Below are 23,300 nucleotides of genomic sequence, written 5' to 3'. Positions count from 1 at the left end.
TCATTTCTGCTCTGTCAGAGTTACCAGCTGCTGGCAATAACCGCGCTCAGCCTTTCCAATGGACGCAGGGACCTTTTAAAGAAGCTTTTTTTAAAAAAATTATTGAAACATTTGCGATCTTTGTTTCTTTTTGAATGTTCTCAAAGATCCGATTGCTGCTTGTAAGCAGGCAAAATCAAAAAAACAGACAAATCAAAATCAAAAACAGGAACATATTGATAGAAGCCGCATTCGGCCCTGGCACATTGACCTTTAAGAGCGCCCCCTTGTGTCTTTTGGGGGGGGTACGCCATGCACCGGCATCACCTGCTGCTATCTTCCTACTGGCAGATAGACTACAGTTCATTCGACCTAATGGCGCTTGTGAGTCATTTGTAAAATGGCACCAATAATGCTCAGTGTGATCGAGGCTGGGACTCAGACTGGACTATGTTACTTTGGCTCTGGGTGAGAGCAGCGCCTTACTGAACGGTGAGTTTCCCTCCATGTTTCAGTCATTAAGATGAGGCAAACAAGCTCGCTGGCGATACTCTCATGCACATTGCCTTATTCTTCCCCCATCCACTCTTACAAGATGCACCCCGAGGCGCGATGCAGCCACCTGCAGACGGCCTTTCTTCCGAAGCTTTGGTCTCTTATCTGAACACAAGAGCTCCTGCCACAGCTCACCAGACACACTCACAGCATCAGGCAAACTCCAGACATGCTGTGAGATTCTTTTTCTTTTTAGAAATCGTTTCTTTCTTACCAGCAGGCCAGGCGGAATGCAGCTTTGGCAGTTACTGAAGCAAACACTTGGGCGGGGGAGGAGTTTGGTGAGGCCGTGGAGAAGGTCTTTCAGTCGGCCCTGAAAAGATTCTGGAAAACCGTCAGGCAAACTCAAGAGGGGGAAGTAAGGCTTTACCCATGCTAATTACAGCAGGGGTAGAGAACTGATGACCTTAAATGGGGATAAAGTCAGGTGGTTGAAGAAGTATTCTGAGCACCTTCTGAATCCCTCTGATACGCCTTCCATGGAGGAAGTATAGCTGGAAGACTGAAAGGAAGATTCACCCATCTCTTGGGCCAAGGTCATTGAAGTAGCCAAAAAAAACTCTTCAGTGGTAAGACATAGATGAGTTTCGCACTGAGTTCTTAGAATTCCTTGATGCTGTTGGCCTGTCGTGGTTGACACGCCTTTTCAGCATTGCGTGGAAGCCGGGGACAATGCCTTTGGATCGGCAGACCAGAGGATGGCTTCCAACTATAGCGGGGTTACACTCTTCAGCCTCCCTGATAGAACCTCGGATGCAGGATGAATAACGCGGATTATATCCTAGTCATGGAATGCTGGACCAGCTCTTCACCCTCAGAAGAATGTGGTGGGTGCTTCAGGAATATCAGGTATGAGGTCAGACTCATTCCCTGTGGGAGTTGGACTCCACCAGGATCCTTTGTCACAGATTCTGTTTGTAACATTTACGGACAGAATTTTTAGGCCTAGCTAAGGAATGGAAGGGGTCCGGTTCTATGACCTCAGGATTGCGTCTTTGTTTTTAGCCGATGATGTTGTCCTATTGGTGTCGTCGGGCTGTGACCTCCAGCATGCTCTGGGGCGGTTTGCAGCTGAGTGTGAGACGGCTGGGATGAGGGTCAGTACCTCCAAGCCTGAGGCCATGGTTCTCGGCCAGAAAAGGGTGGATTGCCCTCTCCTGGTGGGGAATGAGTTGATCTTGGGGTATAGTTTATGAGTGAGGGAAGAAGAGAATGCGAGATCGACAGGCAGATTGGTGCAGCGGAGGCAGTAATGCAGGCACTGTACAAATCTGTCATGATAAAGATCGAGCTGAGCCAGAAGGCAGAGCTTTTGATTTATCAGTTGATTTACGCTCCTACCCTCATCTATAGTCACAAGCTTTGCATAGTTTCCTCCGCAGGGTGTCTGGGCTCAGCCTTAGAGACAGGGTGAGGAGATCAGACATTCAGGAGGGACTCAAAGTAGAGCTGCTGCTCCTCCGCATCGAAAGGAGCCAGTTGAGGTGTATCAGGCATCTATCTAGGATGCCTTCTAAATGGCTCCCTGGGGAGGTGTTTCAGGCATGTCCAACTGGGAGGAAGTCCCAGGGCAGACCCAGGACATGCTGAAGAGATTATATCTCTTGGCTGGTCTGAGAACACCGTGGTATCCCCTGGAGGAGCTGGAGAAGGTGGCTGGGGAGAGGGAGGTCTGGGAATCCCTAATTACAATTGCTGCCTCGACTCAACCCTGGGTAAGTGACAGATGATGGATGGGTTGATGGAAGGACAGCTGGATGGATAGATTTATTTCTTTCCACACTACCATACAGGCAAGACTTATTCTAAACCCAAATGACTAACGATAAATTAGCTAATAACACTGATTGGTGTACTGCACTCAGACAACGAACTCTGTAACACTGTAATAAAGTGACTGTTTCCCTCTCCTTGGTTCAAGTCTACTTGTTCAAAAACCGAACATCTAATGTTTCCACTTCCTCATTACTGACCCAGCGGTACTAATTGTGATGAGTATCTTCATAGGTGTTTTGTACCACCTTCATATTCTATGGATTTGTATCACTTTTCATGTGTCAAATACTCTTCAATCTTAACTAACAACATTCTGTCCCATTTGGTATCTGACTAGAGTATTCTAACTTCACCAAAGCCAGTGGTGGCTTAATGGTTAGGGAAGCGCCCTTGTAATAGAAAGACTGCAGATTCGAATCACTGAGGTACCCTGAGCAAGGTACCACCCCCAAGCACTGCGCCCCCAAGCACTGCGCCCCCAAGCACTGCTCCCCGGGCGCTGAATTAGCTGCCAACTGCTATTTCACATTGTCACATATGGGTTAAATGCAGAGGAGGCATTTTGTTGTTTGTTGTGCACTGTGGTGTGTCAACACTAAAGTTTCTCACACACACAAGGTATCTATATTGTTATGGGGACTCTCCATTCATTTCTATGGGTATAAACCTACGCCAAATTACGACAACCTTAACCCTACCGAGCCCTAACTATAACAATAACCGTATAATTGGTGAGGCATCTATAATAATAACAGTAACCAAACATAACAATAACTGATACTTAAGTGATCCCCGTATGGAAACTGTCTTCACGCCTCCCTCAACCTGCTCTTTGTAGAGTAAGCTATCTGTGAAGGGCAACCGCCTGCAGCGGCACCCAGAGAGCTGGGGGTTAAGGGCCTTCATCAAGAACCCACAAACGTGCTAAGGCTGGGTTTGAACCGGCAACCTTCTGATTACAGGCACACAGGATTAGCCCGCTGCGCCACACGCTGCCACCCAATACAAGACTTTTCACATTTTTAGTTTTTTTGACTGCATTCACAGATTTTTAAAAACCAAAAAATGTCCCCACATGGACAAAACAACAGGTTATAACATTGTGGGGACAAATTGTGTCCATCAAACAATTCGGTCCCCACAATGTAATATATACATGACCACACACACTATATCCATCCATCCATTTTCCAAACCGCTTATCCTACTGGGTCGCGGGGGGTCCGGAGCCTATCCCAGAAGCAATGGGCATGAGGCAGGGAACAACCCAGGATGTGGGGCCAGCCCATCGCAGGGCACACTCACACACCATTCACTCACACATGCACACCTACAGGCAATTTAGCAAGTCCAACTAGCCTCAGCATGTTTTTGGACTGTGGGGGGAAACCGGAGTACCCAGAGGAAACCCCACGACGACATGGGGAGAACCTGCAAACTCCACACACATGTGACCCAGGCGGAGACTCGAACCCAGGTCCCAGAGGTGTTAGGCAACAATGCTAACCACTGCACCACCATGCCGCCCCTCACACACTATATATACAAATAAATTACATTTAGTCTTACACAACTACACATAGACAGATCATTCAGTTCATACATGTGCATTCACTAAGCCACAAAGAATTAATATAGCGCTTCTGTCCCTCTGTCCAAAGTGATATCAGGCCCTGAAGTTTGCCTGCAGTGGTGGGGGGGGGGGGGGCAGGGCAGTAAAGCCCCCCAAAGGCCCCATACGGGCTTAGAGCAGCACTGCCTTCCTGTCTTTGTCTTCATGTCTTTATGAGTTCATGCGTTTCCCCAGTAATAAACACGGATGACTGAGGCTGGCATCCATCTATAGCATGAGCACTAGCTGCTCCCGGCTGCTCAGCCTTTCATGTAGGATGAGCCCACAGGGAGGCATCAGACCTTATTCAACATCAGCAAGATGTGAAGGAGTTCAGAGGGCCGGGGTGACAGACAGCCAGGGAGCGGTGGCAAGGGAGGAGGGGAGAGAGCGGCACGGCGGATACCGGGCTGGAGTGGGACTTCGCCGGGGGCACCGAGCTCCCTACTAGCGCTGATGAGAAAGGCAGCACTGTTCCCGTCCCACAGAAATAAAACCCCCACCATCCTGCAGCCAAGCACAACATCTGCCATGGACGCAGCACACAACTCAAGTTTTCATTTAATTATTACCTTTTGTCTTCTTCACTTTCCCAGGAAGGGAGAGAAATACTCAAATCTGGTACCAAGTGTGAGGGGAAGAACAAAACCAATTCTGGCACCAACTGAATAATTTCTAGAACTAATTATGACTCACGAGAATGTTTAGTCAAAATGTCTTCTGTGGGGCTGTTTTGATTCAAACCAGCTATATGTTTATGCACGATGCTTCGAAAGTGACATGTTACTAAATACTTAATTTTCACGGCTGTTTCTCCTGTCTCGGCCACACATGCAACCCCCCCGGACTGCTTGGCATTTTATTTTTTTCAAATGAGCTAACTGCTCTTTTCGCTCGCGCTCTCCTCCCTGAACAGAGGCCCGTTTGTGGCCGGTGGGAGGCCTACCAGAGATGCCTTGCAGTCTGTGCATATTTTGGACTTGCGTAAAAGGGTTGAATCAGGAAACAGATAATAAAAAAAACAGAAAGATCAGCAAAGATAGGGCGGCAAAGACACAGCATTCCGACAGGGGTGGGCACAGCTGCCTTCTCAGAAAACAGTGTAGAAACACACACCTGAGTGCAACTATCAGCTCGAAGCAGTTTGGACAAAATTAGCTCATTTCCCCTAAAAAGAGAAAATTAAGCCTTACCGTGAACATGTGTTCAATGTGAGCTTTTTGTAACCTCAATAAGCCACACCTTTGGGGCCCAGTGGTGGAGGATAAAGTGGGTTTTGGATCTTTTCATGTCCTGCGAGCAGCAGCAGTGCGATGAACTCCCTGCCCCATTCACATTCAAATGGGCGTCATTCCAGCAACGCATAGCGGGAGCATAAAATAGCAGGCGAAGGTAAAACACATAAAAAGAAACAGGAAAACATTCTTCAAAACCAAAAGCTTATTCCTGAAACAGATTTCCTGAGGAAGAGACTGTTATATTTTAGAGACCAGAGTTTGTGTCTGTTTATAAGCCTTGTGATATTCTGGTCTACATAACATCATCCACATGTTACGGGAGGGGTCCAGCTGGGGGGGGGGACTTTTACTGATTTTATTGTTTTTTTAGTTGATTTTATTGATTGATTTTTTTATTGATAGATTCAGATTATCAACAGTAATTGCGCCAGTCTCATTTAGGCTGATGTGCTTTTAGTTGAACGGACACTAACTCGACGAGCAGCACGTAGATGGTAACAAACATCACTGTCAATGATCAGCAAATCTGTAGACCAGTGGCATTAGGAGAATAACCTGTAACAAGCTGACTGAATAAAACAGGCAGCAGGAATCGTATTAAAGCCTCATACCAGGGCTATTCAACTCTGCACCTCGATTCCAAATCCAGGCCGTGCCGTGTTTTCAGTTCTCCCAGGTAGCTAGTTTAATAATAACAGATTCTGATTGGCTAGAGGCTTCACACCTGGCTCACTGGTGAAGGAAGCCGGGAAAATCGGTAGTGCTCGGAACTTGAGAATAGTCAGCTGCATAGCCCTGCCTTATACCAATGAGACTGGGGGCGGCCTGCACGCACGGCCCCCTCCCCACAGAGAAAATCATTACATGATCCTGTCAAAATAGATGGCCAAAATATCAAAAGTGGCCAATGTGTATTGATAGTAAGAAAAAAAAACACACACACACCTTTGAAGGAAACCTTAGAGTTTTTGGAAAGGAGGAGATTGTTTTGTTCCAGGTCCATGTTCGGTGTGTAAGGCTGCAGTTGGGAAGTTCACCTCAGAGAAAGGACCAGCGCTGAACTGAAGCAAGCTGCCGTGAGCTGTGGTGGATGGTAGGATCTGCCATCCACCACAGACAGACAGAACGTACAGCCTTCTCAACATCTCACCCCATTACCCCATTAAGCTCCACTTCCAGCTGTTAACATCAAACTTAAAAATGTAAACACAGTATGTTTTTCACACATACAAAATAATAGATCTGCAATCTGCTCCACAGCCAGGATTTGGCCAGTCCCAAGCATTTGCTTAAACTGGGGATTTTTTTTCCTGATACTGATGACAGAAAAGAGAAGAAGTGGGCAGTTCTGCTAATATCATCAGGTGACTCTCTCCTCTTTATATTCCCGAGTCTTTGTCGATCTGTGAGCACTTTCTTAATAGGCCACATATATATCGGAATACTTTCTTGTACAGTCACAAGTATAAGCCCATCGCGTTTTTTATAGCAATACATAAGAAAACACAGGAAGCTGTTTCATGTTCCCGGATAGTGGTGCCATTCGCTACTTCTGAAGGATTTGAAGGTAAAGTCAGTAAACATGCAGCTAGTAATGACTAATAGAGACTACATGGTTTCTTTGCGTTTATAGTGTAGTTCTGGTCTCATCAACAGCAGCAGGAGACACGGAAACACGGGAGGCACAGAACACCTTTTGTTCAGGTTTTTCAATATAAACCATCACCTGGATTCGAGTACAAAAATTGTAAGTTTAGATCTTTTTAGCGCGAAAAATCTTTGGAAGTGAGAAAGACAAATATCAAACTCAAATAGTTAAACCTAATATTAGTAATGAGCGAAGTTTTTTGGAAAACACGGTTGTCTGGTTGTCAAGTCGCTCTCCAGCTGATGTCCCGGATTCGCATGCTCCGAGCCTACCGCAACCCCCAAGTGTCACAAACACAACTGCGAACTATATTAAATCATCATTTTCTATTTTTGTTGCATAAACATCCAAAACTATCCGAAGTTGTTTGCTTGATTCACTTTGCGGTTACTATTTTTTTATCTTATACTGCTAAATTTATGACAAAAAATATTTTGCCTTGCAAAATGCATTGTCCCCATCTATCGTTTAAATTATACGTGACCATCAGTATACACACATACACACATACACATTAATAATTTTGGATGTATAACACAAAAGTATAATCTATCAAAAAAAATCAATCAATAATTATGTAGACCTATTAAGACAAAATATTTACATTCAGCCACGAAAGAATACACAGTTATAACTCTGAATATTAAATAAACAATACAAAATGTGCGAGTGTTATTAAACAGGAAATGACTGCTGCGCATTAAGGTTTTCCTAATATCTGCAAGATCTTTTTTATCAACTATTTAATACTGCCATTCAAGAATGTTTTGCGGCACATTCCGTTTGTGTATACTTCAAAGGCGAGGGATGAAGATAAGCGAAACCAAACGCCAGGGACATCACGCAACACTCGGCCGCGGGTGGATAGAGATCGCGTTGTGCAACGACTCGCATGTGTCACAGCTGCTGCGGCTGGGCGAGACTCTGAAGTCACGCCGCTTTTATCCAGCGTAAAAGAGGTGCGCGGCTATCACATCATGACGGGGCGGGGGCTGGGCTACCCATAACGCTGTATTTCTATTGGCGGACCCGTACTCCAGTGGGCGGAACTAAGACAGCCAATGGGTGGGGAAAGGGGGAGAAAAGTTTGAAGGGGATCTTCAAACAGGAGGGAAGCTGTGTTGGATATCTAATGAGACACGCGTTTTCCAACAGATCCATATAAGCGCCGTTATTCTTTGTCAGCATACTCTTATACTTTGTCACTCTTAGGAATGATTTTGATTAAAGACGAAACTCGCAGACAGCAACGGGTTTCTCGTTTGTTAAATAAAAGAATAGAGAAAAGGCGATGTGTATTCTCGCCCAGTAATTGATTGAGAAAGGGACCTGTATTGCAGAGTTGCAACATTCTGTTTTCCATAGTTCATATTTAGATACATCATATTTGAACTGAAACCAAACCCATGGCAGTTTATGCTCTCACTGGGTTTTCATTAGTCAGTTTACTAAGTTTTGGCTACTTCTCCTGGGACTGGATGAAGCCCAATCAGGTGGAGAATGAGCCTATTTCGGATTTCACTCACAAGGGCTCTACGTTGAAATCCAGACAGCCGCCCCACATAATCTTCATACTCACGGACGACCAGGGATTCCACGATATTGGCTACCACGACTCCGACATTCGGACGCCGACCCTGGATAAGCTGGCAGCGGAAGGAGTGAAGCTGGAGAATTACTACATCCAGCCGATATGCACGCCGTCCCGCAGTCAGCTGATCACGGGAAGGTAGTCTGATTCCGTCTAAGCTCACACCAGGTCCCCCGAAGTGGCATCTGTGAAATCTGTCTAATTAAGATGAACGCATTAGTAATCGTTTTCCTAATAGAAAATGGTAAACATGCATTATCTTTACTATAATAAGTATTTTTGTAACCAACGTTTATGCATGAAGTAAACTTTAACACAGTAAAATAATCTTCCCGGAGGAATTTAATAAAGCAAAACTAATGCATCCCAATAAATATTCAAATAATATGCATAAGTTTTGCCTTGCGCAAGTGAAAACAAAGATGTATTCTGTTAAGACATAGTGCAGGTGTTTGAACCTATTTTCTTTTTAATTTATCTAAAAATATTTATTTATTTATTTATTTATTTATTTATATAATTCATTTCCCTCTACAATTTCTCGAAGGTTACACACTGACTGCATTTGGTAGTAATACAAAGGTGCCTGAGATAATTAATCTTATTTTAGATAGGCTTTTTCGGAATGTTGAAATTTTGACGTTTAAATGAGAAATCCGTACATCCATCCATCCATCCATCCATCCAGGAGCTCAGGCATCTGTCATGTAAGACTGTTTGTAACAGATAATTTTCAATATATATATATTTTATTATACCCAGGGATTAGTCCAAATTTCCAGCCTGGCTTTTGCTTTGAGTTAGAATTTCTGGGCAAACGGAAACAAAACCGCCACCGTGTTTATTCATGCAGTGTGCTGAATTTAAGTTGTGTGTGAAATCAAATAAAGATGTTGTAAGTGTGTCCCCCACGAAGTAATGGGTTTGTACTTTAACGTCAGGACATATTTATCGCTATACATTAATCCACTATGGTATCCAACGAACATTGAAAGTTTGTAGTTTCTCTGGCAACACGCTACATGTCATCGTCACTCGTGTAATATTGTTGACCTGTGCAAATATCTTCAGCTCAACAAACCACTTTACCTTAAAGTCTTCTTAAAGTATCTTTCATACTGTTGATGTAAAGCCTTTCAAGTTAACTTATGAGCCGTTAGGTCAAGCAGTTCAAGATTTGTGGCAAGTGTCATGACTTCTTAAATTTATCGGAATTCAGTAACTACGAATAGAGAGACAGGACAAGTGAATCAACCCTAAAAAAACTGGGTTTCATATGTTTAAAAAAAACATGGCCATCACAACCGTTGTGGCAATAATACAGAAAATTAACACTTTTGGATTAATTTTGATGACTTTAATATTATATCAAGGCACTGGGTTCGTGGATAAATATCTTTGGATAAACAGTTTTTGCAATGTCATTAATGAACTCATAACTTCTTTGAAGAGGACAAGTAAACTATAAGTTAATCTAACAACTTAAATGTTAGTTTCTCACACGGTTTAGGTGCCCTTTCCAAATAAATCTCGAGTGCTAAATTTGACAAAACGGGGAAGAGGCTGCTACGCTCTGCCGAATGAAGAGTCACTCTTCAGTTGTGGAGAGAGAGCTTGTTTACACTTTAACCATTAACTATATTTATTTTGAAAAAATTATTAATACGTGGTTCACTCGCAATATTTCTAACTCTGGGGGTACTGATACTGTGCTTCATGGTTATCGGAATAGCAGCTTGCGGTATGATTTCACCAGCTCATTAAAAAAAAAAATTAAATTGTTTTCAAATATGAGTGCAGTCATATTTTTGAGTAGAGGAACATTTTGAAATCGAAACATTCATTTTCTTTTGAAAGCACAGTACTGTATAACCAAGCAATTACAAGAGCTAATCTTGCTGTTGTAGAATAAAACTTTGTCTTGGAATTCAGCCAAATTCAATATCACCTGGTAACAAGAAGTGTTGCATTGAAAGGTCTTGTTTTCAAATTTGGAAGTGTTCAAATGGCATGTGTTCGCTGGGTTGACTGAAAGCCGCTGGCCTGAACGCTGTAGGTCTCCTCAGCTGCTTGGCAGACGTCCCTGGGCAGTTTTGTCAGTAGCTGTTCCTCGCAGTCAGTGGAGCGTGATGTCACCACATTACTGTAAAAGGCCATTCAGGATGACAACCCTAAGTATCATGGTGTAGCCTCTTCGGAGACTAAGAGCCACAGCTGGTATTATGGGATGGCGCGGTGAGTCACACTGCCACCCTATATCCCTGTTGTGTGTGCGTGTGGAGTTTACATGTTCTCCCCCATGTCCATGTCTCATCTCACAGTAAGATCGACTGGATTCTGTAAATTGCCCACTGCGTGTGCGATTGCGTGCCCTGCGATGAACTGGGATCCCACTCAGGATGTTCTCCTGCCTCGCGCCCACTGCCTGGGGTGTGCCTCACATAACCCTTTATTGAATAAGTGTTTAGGAGACGGATGACATGATGGAGGAATGTATAACGAAGCGACGGAATCCTCTGAGTGACTGACTGAAGATCATTTCCTGTTGGTGCTGTAACTTCCATAGAGTAAAAGACACTTGTCATGGAAAATCTTATAACAGTAAATTTGTGGCTGAATGCTTGACAGTGGAATGAAAACTTGTTTACAATTAATAAGTTAGCGTTGTTTCTTAGTTTTGGGGTTACTTGAGTAGTTTATTTACTATTTTAAATGGTTTAATGAATATCAGGATTTATTACATCATGTGGGCATAGTAACTGCATCGGGAATCGTTATTGCTATTGTCTTGTGTCTCATGTCTAATGCCCGCTGTCTGTACTTTAGATAGGTATTGTTATTGTGTGGTATAGTTATTGTGTATTGTTAACTGTTATAAGTGAACTGCTATCACAGAGGAACACTGTTTGTACTTGTACACAGTTGATGATGACAACAAATGAAACCTTAAACCTAACCTTGAATGGGATGCCATTGAATCACCTGAAATTGCCTTTGAACTGCAGGTCAACACAGGGAGAAAATGCAGACGGCACATGTTCCGCCATGTTTCCAAATTAAGCCCAGTAATGCAGCATATTGGAAGCAGTGTGCCGTATAAGCCGTGCTCCCTGTCACTGTCACACTGTGATTCCTCCCTCGTTTCCCTGAGTGCCGAATATCTAGCTGAGGTAGGTCAGAAAGGAGACTTTTGAAAGCCAAAAAACTTTCAAAAGTGTCTTTTTGTGTAATATGCCAGTAAGTAACCTAACTTTCACTGGCAGGCATAGAGCACACATTTATACAACTTTCCATAAATGTGAAGCCCCCCCCGTACTGTAAGTCAAGTAAAATAAGATGCACTTATTGGACACAATACCCTTCTTTTGAGCAGAGCAAGATTTTTTTCCCCTCAGAATGTGAAATGGATATATTACATGGTACAGAATTTGAACCCTGGTACACTGGAGTTTGCTGCTGCCAGGTGTGTGCTCTGTGCTATGTGGGATGCTCAGGGTTTGTACACAGGTGTGTGCTCTGTGCTATGTGGGATGCTCAGGGTTTGTACACAGGTGTGTGCTCTGTGCTATGTGGGATGCTCAGGGTTTGTACACAGGTGTGTGCTCTGTGCTATGTGGGATGCTCAGGGTTTGTACACAGGTGTGTGCTCTGTGCTATGTGGGATGCTCAGGGTTTGTACACAGGTGTGTGCTCTGTGCTATGTGGGATGCTCAGGGTTTGTACACAGGTGTGTGCTCTGTGCTATGTGGGATGCTCAGGGTTTGTACACAGGTGTATTGCAGCGCTGTTAGCACCTAGAGTAGCATTTGGGTGTGTTTGGCTAAATTTGTGCGTTTGAGAAAGAGGCTGTTTGTGAGATACAGAGCAGGTGTGGGTTTCCTTGGGGGTGGGGTGAGATTATAGGGATGTGCCCCCTCCTGTCACCTGTAATTAGCTGGTAATTGTCTATCTGAGTTCTTTGTGAGTTTACGAGAGAGATTGTATGTTTCGTTTAATGTTCCTTGTATCCTAAGGGTGATGATCAAATGTCTCTTTCCATTCTCCAGTTTCTGCGTCCCATGGATTTGTTGACTACCCAGAACATCAAGTTCACCGCAGTGTCAAGGACAGCCTGTGTCTTTCCAGTGAAAAATGCCTTTATGGGACTTTAATCAGCAGTACCTATAGCTGGGGAAGGTCTTGGGGGATAACTTTTGACATCATACCTCGTGTCTGACATTATTATTAACTGTAAGGCTGTGTGTGTGTGTGTGTGTGTGGGGGGGGGGGGGGGGGGGGAATTTCAGTATGGCGGAGGACTGTGGGGACCCGGTTTGCGCCTCACATTCGTCTGTTTGCAGGCTCCAGACGAAACCATCCAGCTGAAAATGAAATAGAGAGCCAGGAGTGAGTCACTGAAGAGGAACGTTTTAAAACAGGCTGAGTGCGCAGAGACAAAGCTGTTCTGTACAAATTAATTTTGGTGCCAGCTGTTTCTGACAGTGAATGAAGTAAATACTGTCACGTTGAGAGAGAGAAATGTGCATTTTTAGGCTGGGAAGAAGTTTGGGATAATATATAGTGATAACCTTACCTTGAATGTCGTTAATGTGTATTTAGTTATTTGCCTTTGGTTGCGAAAAGTGTATATTCGGTTAATTTGCGTGATGGCATAGCATGTCCTGATTTAAATAAGCGTGACTTAGCATCTGTTGGTAGCTGAGGGTGTTCAGGGACTTTTGGTTTAGCTCTGGTTTGCAGGTTTGGCTGTGGATTTGAGATGTGCGTCTTGTCAAACAAAACATTGAGCTGTGAGAGTCACAGCTGAAGAGAAACCAGCTGCGGACTGTTCTGGGCAAAGGGCTGCTGAAGCATGTGAATGTGCAATCGTTAGCAGTCTTAGTATAAACTCATTCAAGGGAAGTTGGTTTTGCACCACTGGAAATATGAGGTTCATCTCTGTTACTCTGGCAACTAAAGGGCTGTGAAAATCCTTTAAGCAATCTTGATAGGGAGTGTATGTTTCTGGATTTAAAAAAGGACTGGGTTGGCCTGGATATATGTAGGGACATTTTTCAAAGCATTTATTTTTTGTGTAAATGGCCTTTATCGATTACTGTAGTTAATATCATGCAAATACCCCGCAATGCAAGGTTCAGTGAAAAGTTTGGATACGCCAAGCCACATACAAAGCAGGGTGATAGTGTCGCATCACGTGACCTGGCCTCCTGACCTAAACCCCACTAGATATAGTCGGGAGGAGTTTGACTAGAGTGGAAGAAAATCGGCCAATGATGTGGGACAGCTGGAGGAACATCCCAGGATGTCTCTACAATTATTTAAAAATGTAAACAATAACCCTCTGTATGGGTAGGTGTGTCCAAACTTTTGACTGGCACTGTATTTCTGTGCTGATTGTGTGAAATTCATTTCATGGACGAATGGACTTTCGTACTAATGAGCGTGATATTTGGCCTAGGTACCAGATCCACACCGGCTTGCAGCACTCCATCATCCGCCCTCGCCAGCCCAACTGCTTGCCGCTGGACCATGTGACTCTGCCCCAGAAGCTGCAGGAGGCAGGGTATGCCACTCACATGGTGGGCAAGTGGCACCTGGGCTTCTACAAGAAAGAGTGCCTGCCAACACGCCGAGGTTTCCACACCTACTTTGGCTCGCTGACGGGCAGCGTGGATTACTACACGTACGAGTCCTGCGATGGACCTGGCATGTGCGGCTTTGATTTGCATGAGGGGGAGACCGTAGCCTGGGGCCAGGGGGGGTAAGTACTCCACCCACCTCTACACTCAGAGGGTGCGCAAGATCCTGGCCAGCCATGACCCCCAGCAGCCCATCTTCATCTTCCTGTCCTTTCAGGCTGTGCACACACCCCTGCAGTCCCCCAAGGACTACATCTACCAGTATCGGGGAATGAGTAATGTAGCCCGCAGGAAATATGCAGCCATGGTATCTGTAGTAGATGAGGCTGTGCGAAATGTGACCTATGCCCTCCGCAAGTACGGCTACTACCAGAACAGCGTCCTCATCTTCTCCACCGACAATGGTGGACAGCCATTCTTCGGAGGGAGTAATTGGCCGCTGCGTGGCCGCAAGGGCACCTACTGGGAGGGTGGCATTCGAGGGCTGGGGTTCGTCCACAGTCCGTTGCTGCGCCGACGGCGTCGCGTGAGCAAGGCCTTGGTGCACATCACCGACTGGTATCCCACGTTAGTGGCTCTGGCAGGAGGCAACATCTCGACGAGCAAGAGACTCGATGGCTACAATGTATGGCCGGCGATCAGCGAGGGGAAGCAATCTCCTCGTCTTGAGATTCTGCATAACATCGATCCCCTCTACAATCATGCCAAGCATGGCTCTTGGCAGGAAGGACACCGCATCTGGAACACGGCTGTGCAGGCCTCCATCCGTGTCGGGGATTGGAAGCTGCTGACCGGAGACCCTGGCTATGGCGACTGGATCCCCCCACAGATGCTAGCCACCTTCCCGGGCAGCTGGTGGAACCTGGAGCGCCACACAGACATCCAGAAGTCAGTGTGGCTCTTCAACATCACCGGAGACCCTTACGAACGCTACGACCTCTCGAATCAGCGGCCTGATGTGGTCAAGCAGCTGCTGGCTCGCCTGGCTTACTACAACCGCACCGCCATCCCTGTACGCTATCCGGCAGAGGACCCTAGGGCCAACCCCGAGCTCCACGGAGGGGCGTGGGTGCCTTGGCGGGCGACGAGGAAGAGGATAGCTGGGATGAGATCTATCGCAAGAGGATGAAAGCCAAGAAGTGTAAAATTTGCAAGCTACGGTCATTTTTCAAGAAACTAAACACCAGGATCATATCCAACAGATTAGATTAGATGGACATTTTTTAACAAGATTCTCTCCCATTGAGTGTGTTTTAGTACCATGTCTTGGCTGCTTTAAACCAAGTTTGTCCAAAGACTGATCCTGACAATTGGCATGTTCTGAGCCGGCTTTTTGTTGTGTAGGACTTTGTAATAGTCTTATTTATACTAGTGTTTACACTGAAGTGATTGATTGTCCTGTTTTCTCTGTTTGTTTGCTCATTTTTAAAGTGTCATTTTGATTTATTAGATTCTGGAAAACATAGGGAATGGCATATATTTAAGTACAAAGTAAGTAGATTTAAGGGGTGCAAAAACTCAACCAAATAAAATCTGTCAGTCTAGGTGAGGTTCAAACAGCAGAACTTGGTGTCTGAGTTTTAACATAGTAGTTCACGTTGGTTCCTTTGTGAGTCTCTCAGCATCACAGTCAACAGTTTGTTGGGGGCTAATCTATTAAGGATTCCACTACTGCTGCGGATGGACTTAAATGTTAGCGTAACATAATTTATCCGTTTTCACGAAACATCCAGATGGAAGCAATCTCACAAAGCAAATCTGCAGGAAATGCAGCCGTCCCAAAATGCAACAAAATAGCACAATATCCATCATTAAATATTTTATACGGCCAGTTGCACAACTTGGTTGAATGCCTCATTGTGTCTGGTCTTAAAATTATCACCATGCGCTGGGACTAATAAATCATGCTATTATACATCTTTTAAATGCAGCATGCACTTGAACATGGTTATTTCTCATATTTTTTTCCATATATCCTATATAAATCCCACTTACACTAAAACAGCAAAGTCAGGAAGTCGACAAGCACAGACAAGATCAACGCAAACCAATGATTTTCCACTAGCTAAAGCCCCCCCCCCCCCACTGATTTTTATTACCAGAACTGTTCAGTCACTGGTTTTGTGTACAATGGATTTCAGAATAGTGACCTGAATGCGAGAACCTTATCCAGTCCAGTCCACTCTGCATGAAAACCCCAGTTATGTGGGAGTTCATCACTGGCTCTTTAGCTCACTGCATCACTGCAGGTTATGAAATCTACTAGAGAGGCACACTAAGCTCATCTCATCCGCCTGCAGCTACTTTTCATATTAGAGACAAATGTGTTCAAAGCTGTTAATTTTTACTCAAGTACTCCATCAGAAATTCTTGCGGTTTTATCTCCTAATACGAAAATGCGATGATTTACATTTTGTGAATCTCTAAGTAAACCTTTGTTGGCCGGTGCTCCCCGAGTCGTCATTTCCCATGCAAATGGTCTCAGTCGCAAAGGGTATTTCTCAGCGGTGGTTTGTTCCCTTCACTTCTTCCCGAAGAAACGTCGTTCGTTTGCTGAATTTCATCAAGCCCTGAAAGAGAAACACCTCGGGGCGGCATATTGAAATGAGCTACGTTAATAATTTCGGCAGATCGGGAACATACCCGAATTTTTTTTATATCAAAAGGAATGATGAGATATATATATATATGACAACGAATGGAAAGGAAAACTTATTACAGAACCATAAGTAGGGTGGGGGGGGGGGGGGAGCAGCTCCTGTAAAAGCACCTGCTTTCCATCATCGAAAAAAAAAATCTGTCATCCTATGCAGGACCGGTGACCCGGTGCTGGACATATTAACCAAACAGTGCTGAAGGAGGCAGTTTGCTGTGAATCCCCACAGAGATCACTGTGAGGTGGCACCAGAGGCTGGCACATTGCTGTGTAGACACCGACACTGCAGCTGGCTTCTGTTAGGTGGCCTGCACTGCCACTGGAAACCTGGCAGTGTGATTTTCCTAACACTTCCCTTATCCTGGGATCGAGTCACGGGCTCCGGCAAGGGAATCTCTCCCGACTCCTGCCTGGATCCTCAGTGCTAAAGACTGTCAAGTCAAGCCTCTGAAAAGCACATGAGAAACTGCATGAAAGCATGAGCACCTCTTTGAGGGCATCTGGATAGGCTTCCTGAACGTCTGGGAATGTAGTAGGATGTTCTTTATAGACTATAGTATAGTGCTGGCTGCAAGTTCGGTGTTAATTGCAATCCATGCATTGAAACTCGGAGGCAAAGCACAGAACATCTTTGCTCCATCCATCCATCCATCCATCCATACATCCATCCTTCCTCTAATGACTTGCCCAGAACCAGGGTGCAAGGCAGGGAGCACTTTGGATGAGAGGCCTGGATGATAATGATAATGAAAGAATTTATGCCATAAAGAAACTTCCAAAGAACATCAGCTTTGCATTTCTCTAGAAAACTCCTTTGATGACATTTCTTATCATACCAGAGAGGTCACAGTGATATACTTCCATGTACCAGGTGTCTCACGATAACCTTGCAACCCTTGCAGACAATATGATTGTTTTTGTGACCACAAATGATCTGTGAGTGATACAAACACATTTATCTCATCTAACACTGACTTGTCTGATGGAATCATCGCATGCTTAGAATATGCTTAGTAGCAGATTATTCTTTGGAATAGAATACAAAAGTCTCACAGTACACTTGTGAAAAAAATAATATTTACCGACCTTTTACTAATTAAAACATTCAATTTGAAAGTGATCTTTATGTAATTAGAGAAAGTATCATTTAGGGAAACCACCTCGTAAATAAAATCAGGTTGACACTTGCCAGCTGAAGCACGTTTATTCCATGACGTCTCTGGGAGGTCAGAATAACAATTAAGACGTAAATTGCAAACAGTCATGATTTTATGAAATATGGACTTCAGCTTACCCTCCGTCAGACGGGCTGCGATGAACGGTTGGAGAAAACTTTGATTGGCTAGTAGAGATATGGGAAGCCGGCCAGGCTCGTGGAGAGGTGAGGAAATTGTGCCAATACCACCATCCAAACCCTGACGACACAGTATGTTTCGGCCAAGAGAAACTAACAGGGGTGAAAAACTGGCAGCGCGGCTGGCACAGGGGCAGAAATGTGCAGAGAGACGGGTGAAAAAACAAAAGCTGGAAGAAAGCAAGAAACCTTAAATACAATCGCAGCAAAGTGAATTAGGACACGGAATCACGCTCGCTGCTCCTTCCAAGCAAATTTACATTTTCTCTCTAAGAAGGTATGCTGCATCCAACACTGTAAGAACAACGGAGGAACATTCCTGATATCTTAAAGGTAACCCCATTCCCCTGCATGAACTGTGCCAAAAGTGAAAGGAAACAGATGACACGTTGGGAAACACTACAGTTGCTGTATCGCGTGACCCATATCGAAGGCGAATTCGTTCTCTGCTCTGTTCACTATGATTTTCAGCGTTTCGGATTTGATCATCATTAGGCATTTATTCCTCTTGGCCTCAGTAAATTTCCATTTGTTTTTATGTATTTCAGATAAACAAATGTTTGCTGTATTGTATTTTGAACGTCCTGTTTGCTTACAAGAGGAAAAAGCCATAAATTTCCTTGCTGCGCTGCTCCCTCATTCATTGGTTGTCAGGCAATCAAATGGTCACCCCGCAGTACCGGGAGGTTCCTCTGGGGGACCATAAGAAACAGGCCTGTCCCTCGTTTTATGTTCTTCATTTTTTAAAATTTCTTTACGAGTTGGAAAAATGGAGGTTCTCCCACACTTTTCCTTAATCCAGTGCAGATGTATGTTTCATCAGTGTGGATCAATAAACGATTTTTTGATTTGTAAAAATGTTACTTTAACCTAAAGCATTATAACGTGGATGTTTTATGTGAAAACGGGAAGAGGATGGTGTTCGGTTGTACACACCGAGTTAACTACATAGTACAGTGTTTAGGTAGTAGACAGTCACTGCTTACTTAGCTATATTAAAAAAAACATTTGTTTTCTTTACTGATTTACGTTTGGTTGAATTTGAGCTCAAATTCTACTTACAGTATGATTTCAGTGACGACTTGGCGGACCGAAAATGCAGCTGGAGAGTATTGATCAGAGTCACAGCATTTTGTGTTTTGGAGAACATCCTAAACGATTGTGTTTTGTAAGTATTAACAGACGGATCCTTCTCCTGCAGTAAAGTATCTGGTAAACCTGTGTTCCGTCTGCCTTCCCTTCTGCCCTTAAATAATGGATGGACCACAAGCTCTCCTGCTGGCCACACAATGGCTCTCAGACAATGGAGCTCAAAACAAGAACTTGTGTTTACTGTGATTTGGTCAGAAATATGTTCCCTGCAGCATTTGGGCCAGAATGCAGAATGTGTTTGTTGCAAAGTACATCTCTTTCCGGCTTAAGCGAAACACGGCTAATTCGATTCAGACCCCCCTCTCAGGTCTCTCGCCTGATTGCCTTACATGGAATTATTGGTTATGTAAGCAACAGAACTGGGGCGATTTATAAGAGCCCACTGAGGAAAAAGTAGATCTGAAAGAACATAATTTTGCAGCAAAGACCACATAGGGTCCAATAATCCGGATCCCCCGCCAGCCAGCTGACAGACCGTTTATTATGGCAAACTTGACCAAAGCACACATGCTCTTTGTTGACTTTTTTTCCCTCCAACTGGCAGCTCATGCTCCCCGCCGATTGTGTGATTGTAACAGTGGGCGTTACGTGGGTACTGGCCAAGAAGTGGCAGTGTCCTGATTCCTTAAAGATAAGAACCTGAAACGGAAGCGATGTTTAGATCTGAGTGTCCCAGGAAAGATCCAAGTAGAGTCGGTCTCGCCACTGACTGTCACTATGCTATCTTAATGTCCAATAAAGGCACTGACATGGTGGCCATAGTTAATGTTCTTTCTAGATTTGCATCCTGCCATCTTGTTTTTCATGTTGCTTTGAGTTTGGATCGCAGTCTCCGGGCACCAGCAAGTCCGCCATGTCTCCCCCCTCTTCTTCTGTTGGGGACAAGCAAATGCCCATCTCTGCAGCAGTCTCAGGAATGAGGCTTAAATGTAGGTGTTCATGAACAGAAGGTTATATTTGCTTGCTATTTGTTTTCTTCTAAAAACGAGCCATGGGTATTGATGCATTCGGCCAGTGGGGTTCCTGGTAAGTGTCTTATCGCTCTCCTGGTTTACAGCTCAGTGCTGATGACATGGAGCACATGATTGCTGGCCACATCTCTCTTCTGTAAACATTGGCAGGGGGAGCACCCTGTGTGTGTGTGTGTGTGTGTGTGTGTGTGTGTGTGTGTGTGTGTGTGTGTGTGTGTGGTGCGCGAGCGCTGCATTTGTTCTCAGGAACGACCAGCCTTCTGGAATCTCTAATCACTGTTGACACTGCAGTTCCAGTTCCCTATTTGAGCTCAGGAATGGGAGAGGGAAGATGCATTATGAGAAATAAACCAAACTAGGTTTTTTGTGTGTGACTATTCAATGGGGTGGCAAAAGAGGGTAAACAATGATTTGCATGGAGCTCAGTAGAATCTTTTGGTATCCTATACTGAAACTGATATTTCAGTTTTCAAATGCTTAATGTCTCATTGTCCTTATTCTTTGTCTTTACAGAAGCATATGTATATAATATCATACACATGGGGAGAGAGAGAGAGAGAGAGAGAGAGAGAGAGAGCGTTTGATTAACACATTGAAATTCAGAATGAGTTTATCTCCCAGTTCACCATCTCTCTGGGCCCAGGTCTAATCCACAGCTCTCCCTTCTTCTCCCTCTTCTCCTCCGAGCAGTTTGTAGCGGTTCTTAAAGCCTTTGCTTGATGGTCTGTCTTCCTGCACATTGCGAAGTCTTTATCTATATAGGGAGCAGCGTAGTGTTTTTGCAGACTTGCCCTTTCCGCCAAAAGGGTCCCACGGAGGCTGAGACCCCTTTGATGGGAACCTTTGGGCATTTAGCAAAAGCACCTTAGTTTTGCACATATGACTGTACAGCCGAGCAGCCTGAATGTTCATGAATAAATCCTTTCACTTGAAGCAGAAATTGGCATGTGTGTAAGTCAGCCAGTGTACAATGCTGCACACACAAAATACAAACTCTCACCAATATGCTCTGTGCACTGTGTGTGAGTCTACAAACTGTAATATATCCATCCATCCATCCATTTTCCAAACCGCTTATCCTAGTGGGTCGCGGGGGGTCCGGAGCCTATCCCGGAATCAATGGGCACGAGGCAGGGAACAACCCAGGATGGGGGGCCAGCCCATCTCAGAACTGTAATATATCCATCCATCCATCCATTTTCCAAACCGCTTATCCTAGTGGGTCGCGAGCGGTCCGGAGCCTATCCCGGAATCAATGGACACGAGGCACGGAACAACCCAGGATGGGGGGCTAGCCCATCTCAGAACTCTAATATATATATATATATAAAATTAAATCATACAAAAATAAAATAAAATGAACACATGGGAAACTGAGACCCTCCTACATACCCAAAAGCATGAAAACACAGCTGTCCTACAATTTATTTACAATTATTCCGATGACTTTGTCAGCTTTTGAAGAACGTTGTTACGACAATGAGTTGTTCCTGAGCTGCAATTCCAATGCCTGACACCGGGCAGCAGTGATGAGCTTCCAGTTTTGTCTCCTCAAGTAAAAAAAAAATGCAATATGTACATCCATCATTTTATATTTCCTGGAGAAATGCTTACTCTGCCTCGGAGCTGTCATTTCCCCCCACGTGGAAGTCCTTTAGTCTTGGGGTTGCAAGCATGGCTATGTGTGCCATTCTACCACATAGTTTGATTCGCCCCAAGAACATTTAGCTGGAGGACATGCTGAATTCTTAAAGAGTGTCAGCTCACCGTGGTACGCTGGTATGTAGAAGAGAATATAAAAGAGGTGGAACGTAGGGCAGGAAAATGAATGTATGCTGGTAGGTCTGTATAACCCTGGGACCACTGACACTCTTTTAAGGTTTAAATCATTTTCCTCATGTTTCATGGAGCCGACATGCCAGTTCAGCTGAACTGTTTGGAACCTTTCCTTGTAGGTTGTTGGACCTGCTCTCGCTGACATCAGCATACAAGAATGAATCACAGCTACCTGAATGGCATGGACAGGTGGTATGAGTCCCAGATTGAAGCAGGAAATTCAGCTCCAGAGAGTAAAAGTCCAGACCAAGATTCTGTTTCAACGAATCAGTTGAGTATAAAGAGTCACAGAATACTCAACCGATTGGTTGAAACAAAATCCTGGTCTGGACCTTTACTCTCTGAACCTGAACTACCCACCTCTGATCCCAGGTGACGGAAAGCGTTGGATGTAGGAGGGCAGGAAGATGGGGTCTGTGGTTTCCAGCACTGTCAGTGGAATTTATCCAACTGTTATTTGAGCTCTCAAAACAGCTGTGGCCAAAGGGAAGAAAATGTGTCTTTGTAACACATGATTAGATTATCATACTTGGAGCAACGATGAAATCTCTCTGTCCTGCAAATATACCAGGCGAACAAACAAGTGCTGGAAATCAGACCTATGAAAGGGTCTGCGGATGGTTAGCTTTCCAAAGATGCCGAGGGGAGAGAAGCACAGCAATGTGCTCCGGGGGTCTGAATGGGGGGGGGGGGGGGGGGCGGGAGCCTTATGAAGTCTTAACAAGATTCCAGACTTGGCCAGTGCATGCTATTTCCTGCGGCTCTGAGACTCGTCAGCCATCATTTGTCTGGTTGACTTTTCCCAGGTCTGACGAGAGCGCAGGCTTATGTTCTGCTTCCCTGAGTCAGATCAGCTTACTGTGAACGATTAGTACAAGCATGGCGCCCGCGAGAGGATAAGGCCGACGAAAATCAGGCAGTCACTGCTTAATCAGCTTCTTTGGTCAAGCTGGACTCTCTTTCAGTCGGTTAGAAATCAGAAGCTTCTGCCTGATCACAAGTCCCCTAACGGCTGGGTCATCCCAGCATAGATTTCATTGAAATGTTAGACAGAAACCAAGATTAGATGCAGAGAGTAGATACCGTAGATACTCTACGGTATAGAGCTGGGTTCCCCAATTCCGGTCCTGGAGGGCGAGTCTGCTCCACAGTTTGCCGATTTCCCTGCTCAGACACACCTTATTCAGTTCACCATTTGATTGCCAAGTTTAGCAGGCATGTCTGAGCAGGGAAATCTGCAAATTGTATTGCGGACTGACCCTCCAGGACCGGAATTAGGGAACCTTGGTGTAG

General features: G+C 44.7%; 1 protein-coding gene across 1 annotated transcript; it reads left to right on the top strand.

The window, feature by feature from the left end:
• Positions 1-7,926: 7,926 nt before the first annotated feature.
• Positions 7,927-16,486, top strand: LOC125750874 (arylsulfatase I-like). Its single transcript, XM_049029200.1, is given in 4 exon segments — positions 7,927-8,537; positions 13,858-14,155; positions 14,157-15,114; positions 15,117-16,486. Coding segments are annotated over 4 exon segments (1,713 nt in total). The 5' UTR covers positions 7,927-8,214; the 3' UTR covers positions 15,251-16,486.
• Positions 16,487-23,300: the final 6,814 nt, after the last annotated feature.

This window comes from Brienomyrus brachyistius, chromosome 10, assembly GCF_023856365.1.
Source record: "Brienomyrus brachyistius isolate T26 chromosome 10, BBRACH_0.4, whole genome shotgun sequence".
Taxonomy (NCBI): Eukaryota; Metazoa; Chordata; class Actinopteri; order Osteoglossiformes; family Mormyridae; genus Brienomyrus; species Brienomyrus brachyistius.
The sequence above is the reverse complement of the archived record's forward strand: the minus strand, read 5'-3'. Positions and strand labels throughout refer to the sequence as shown.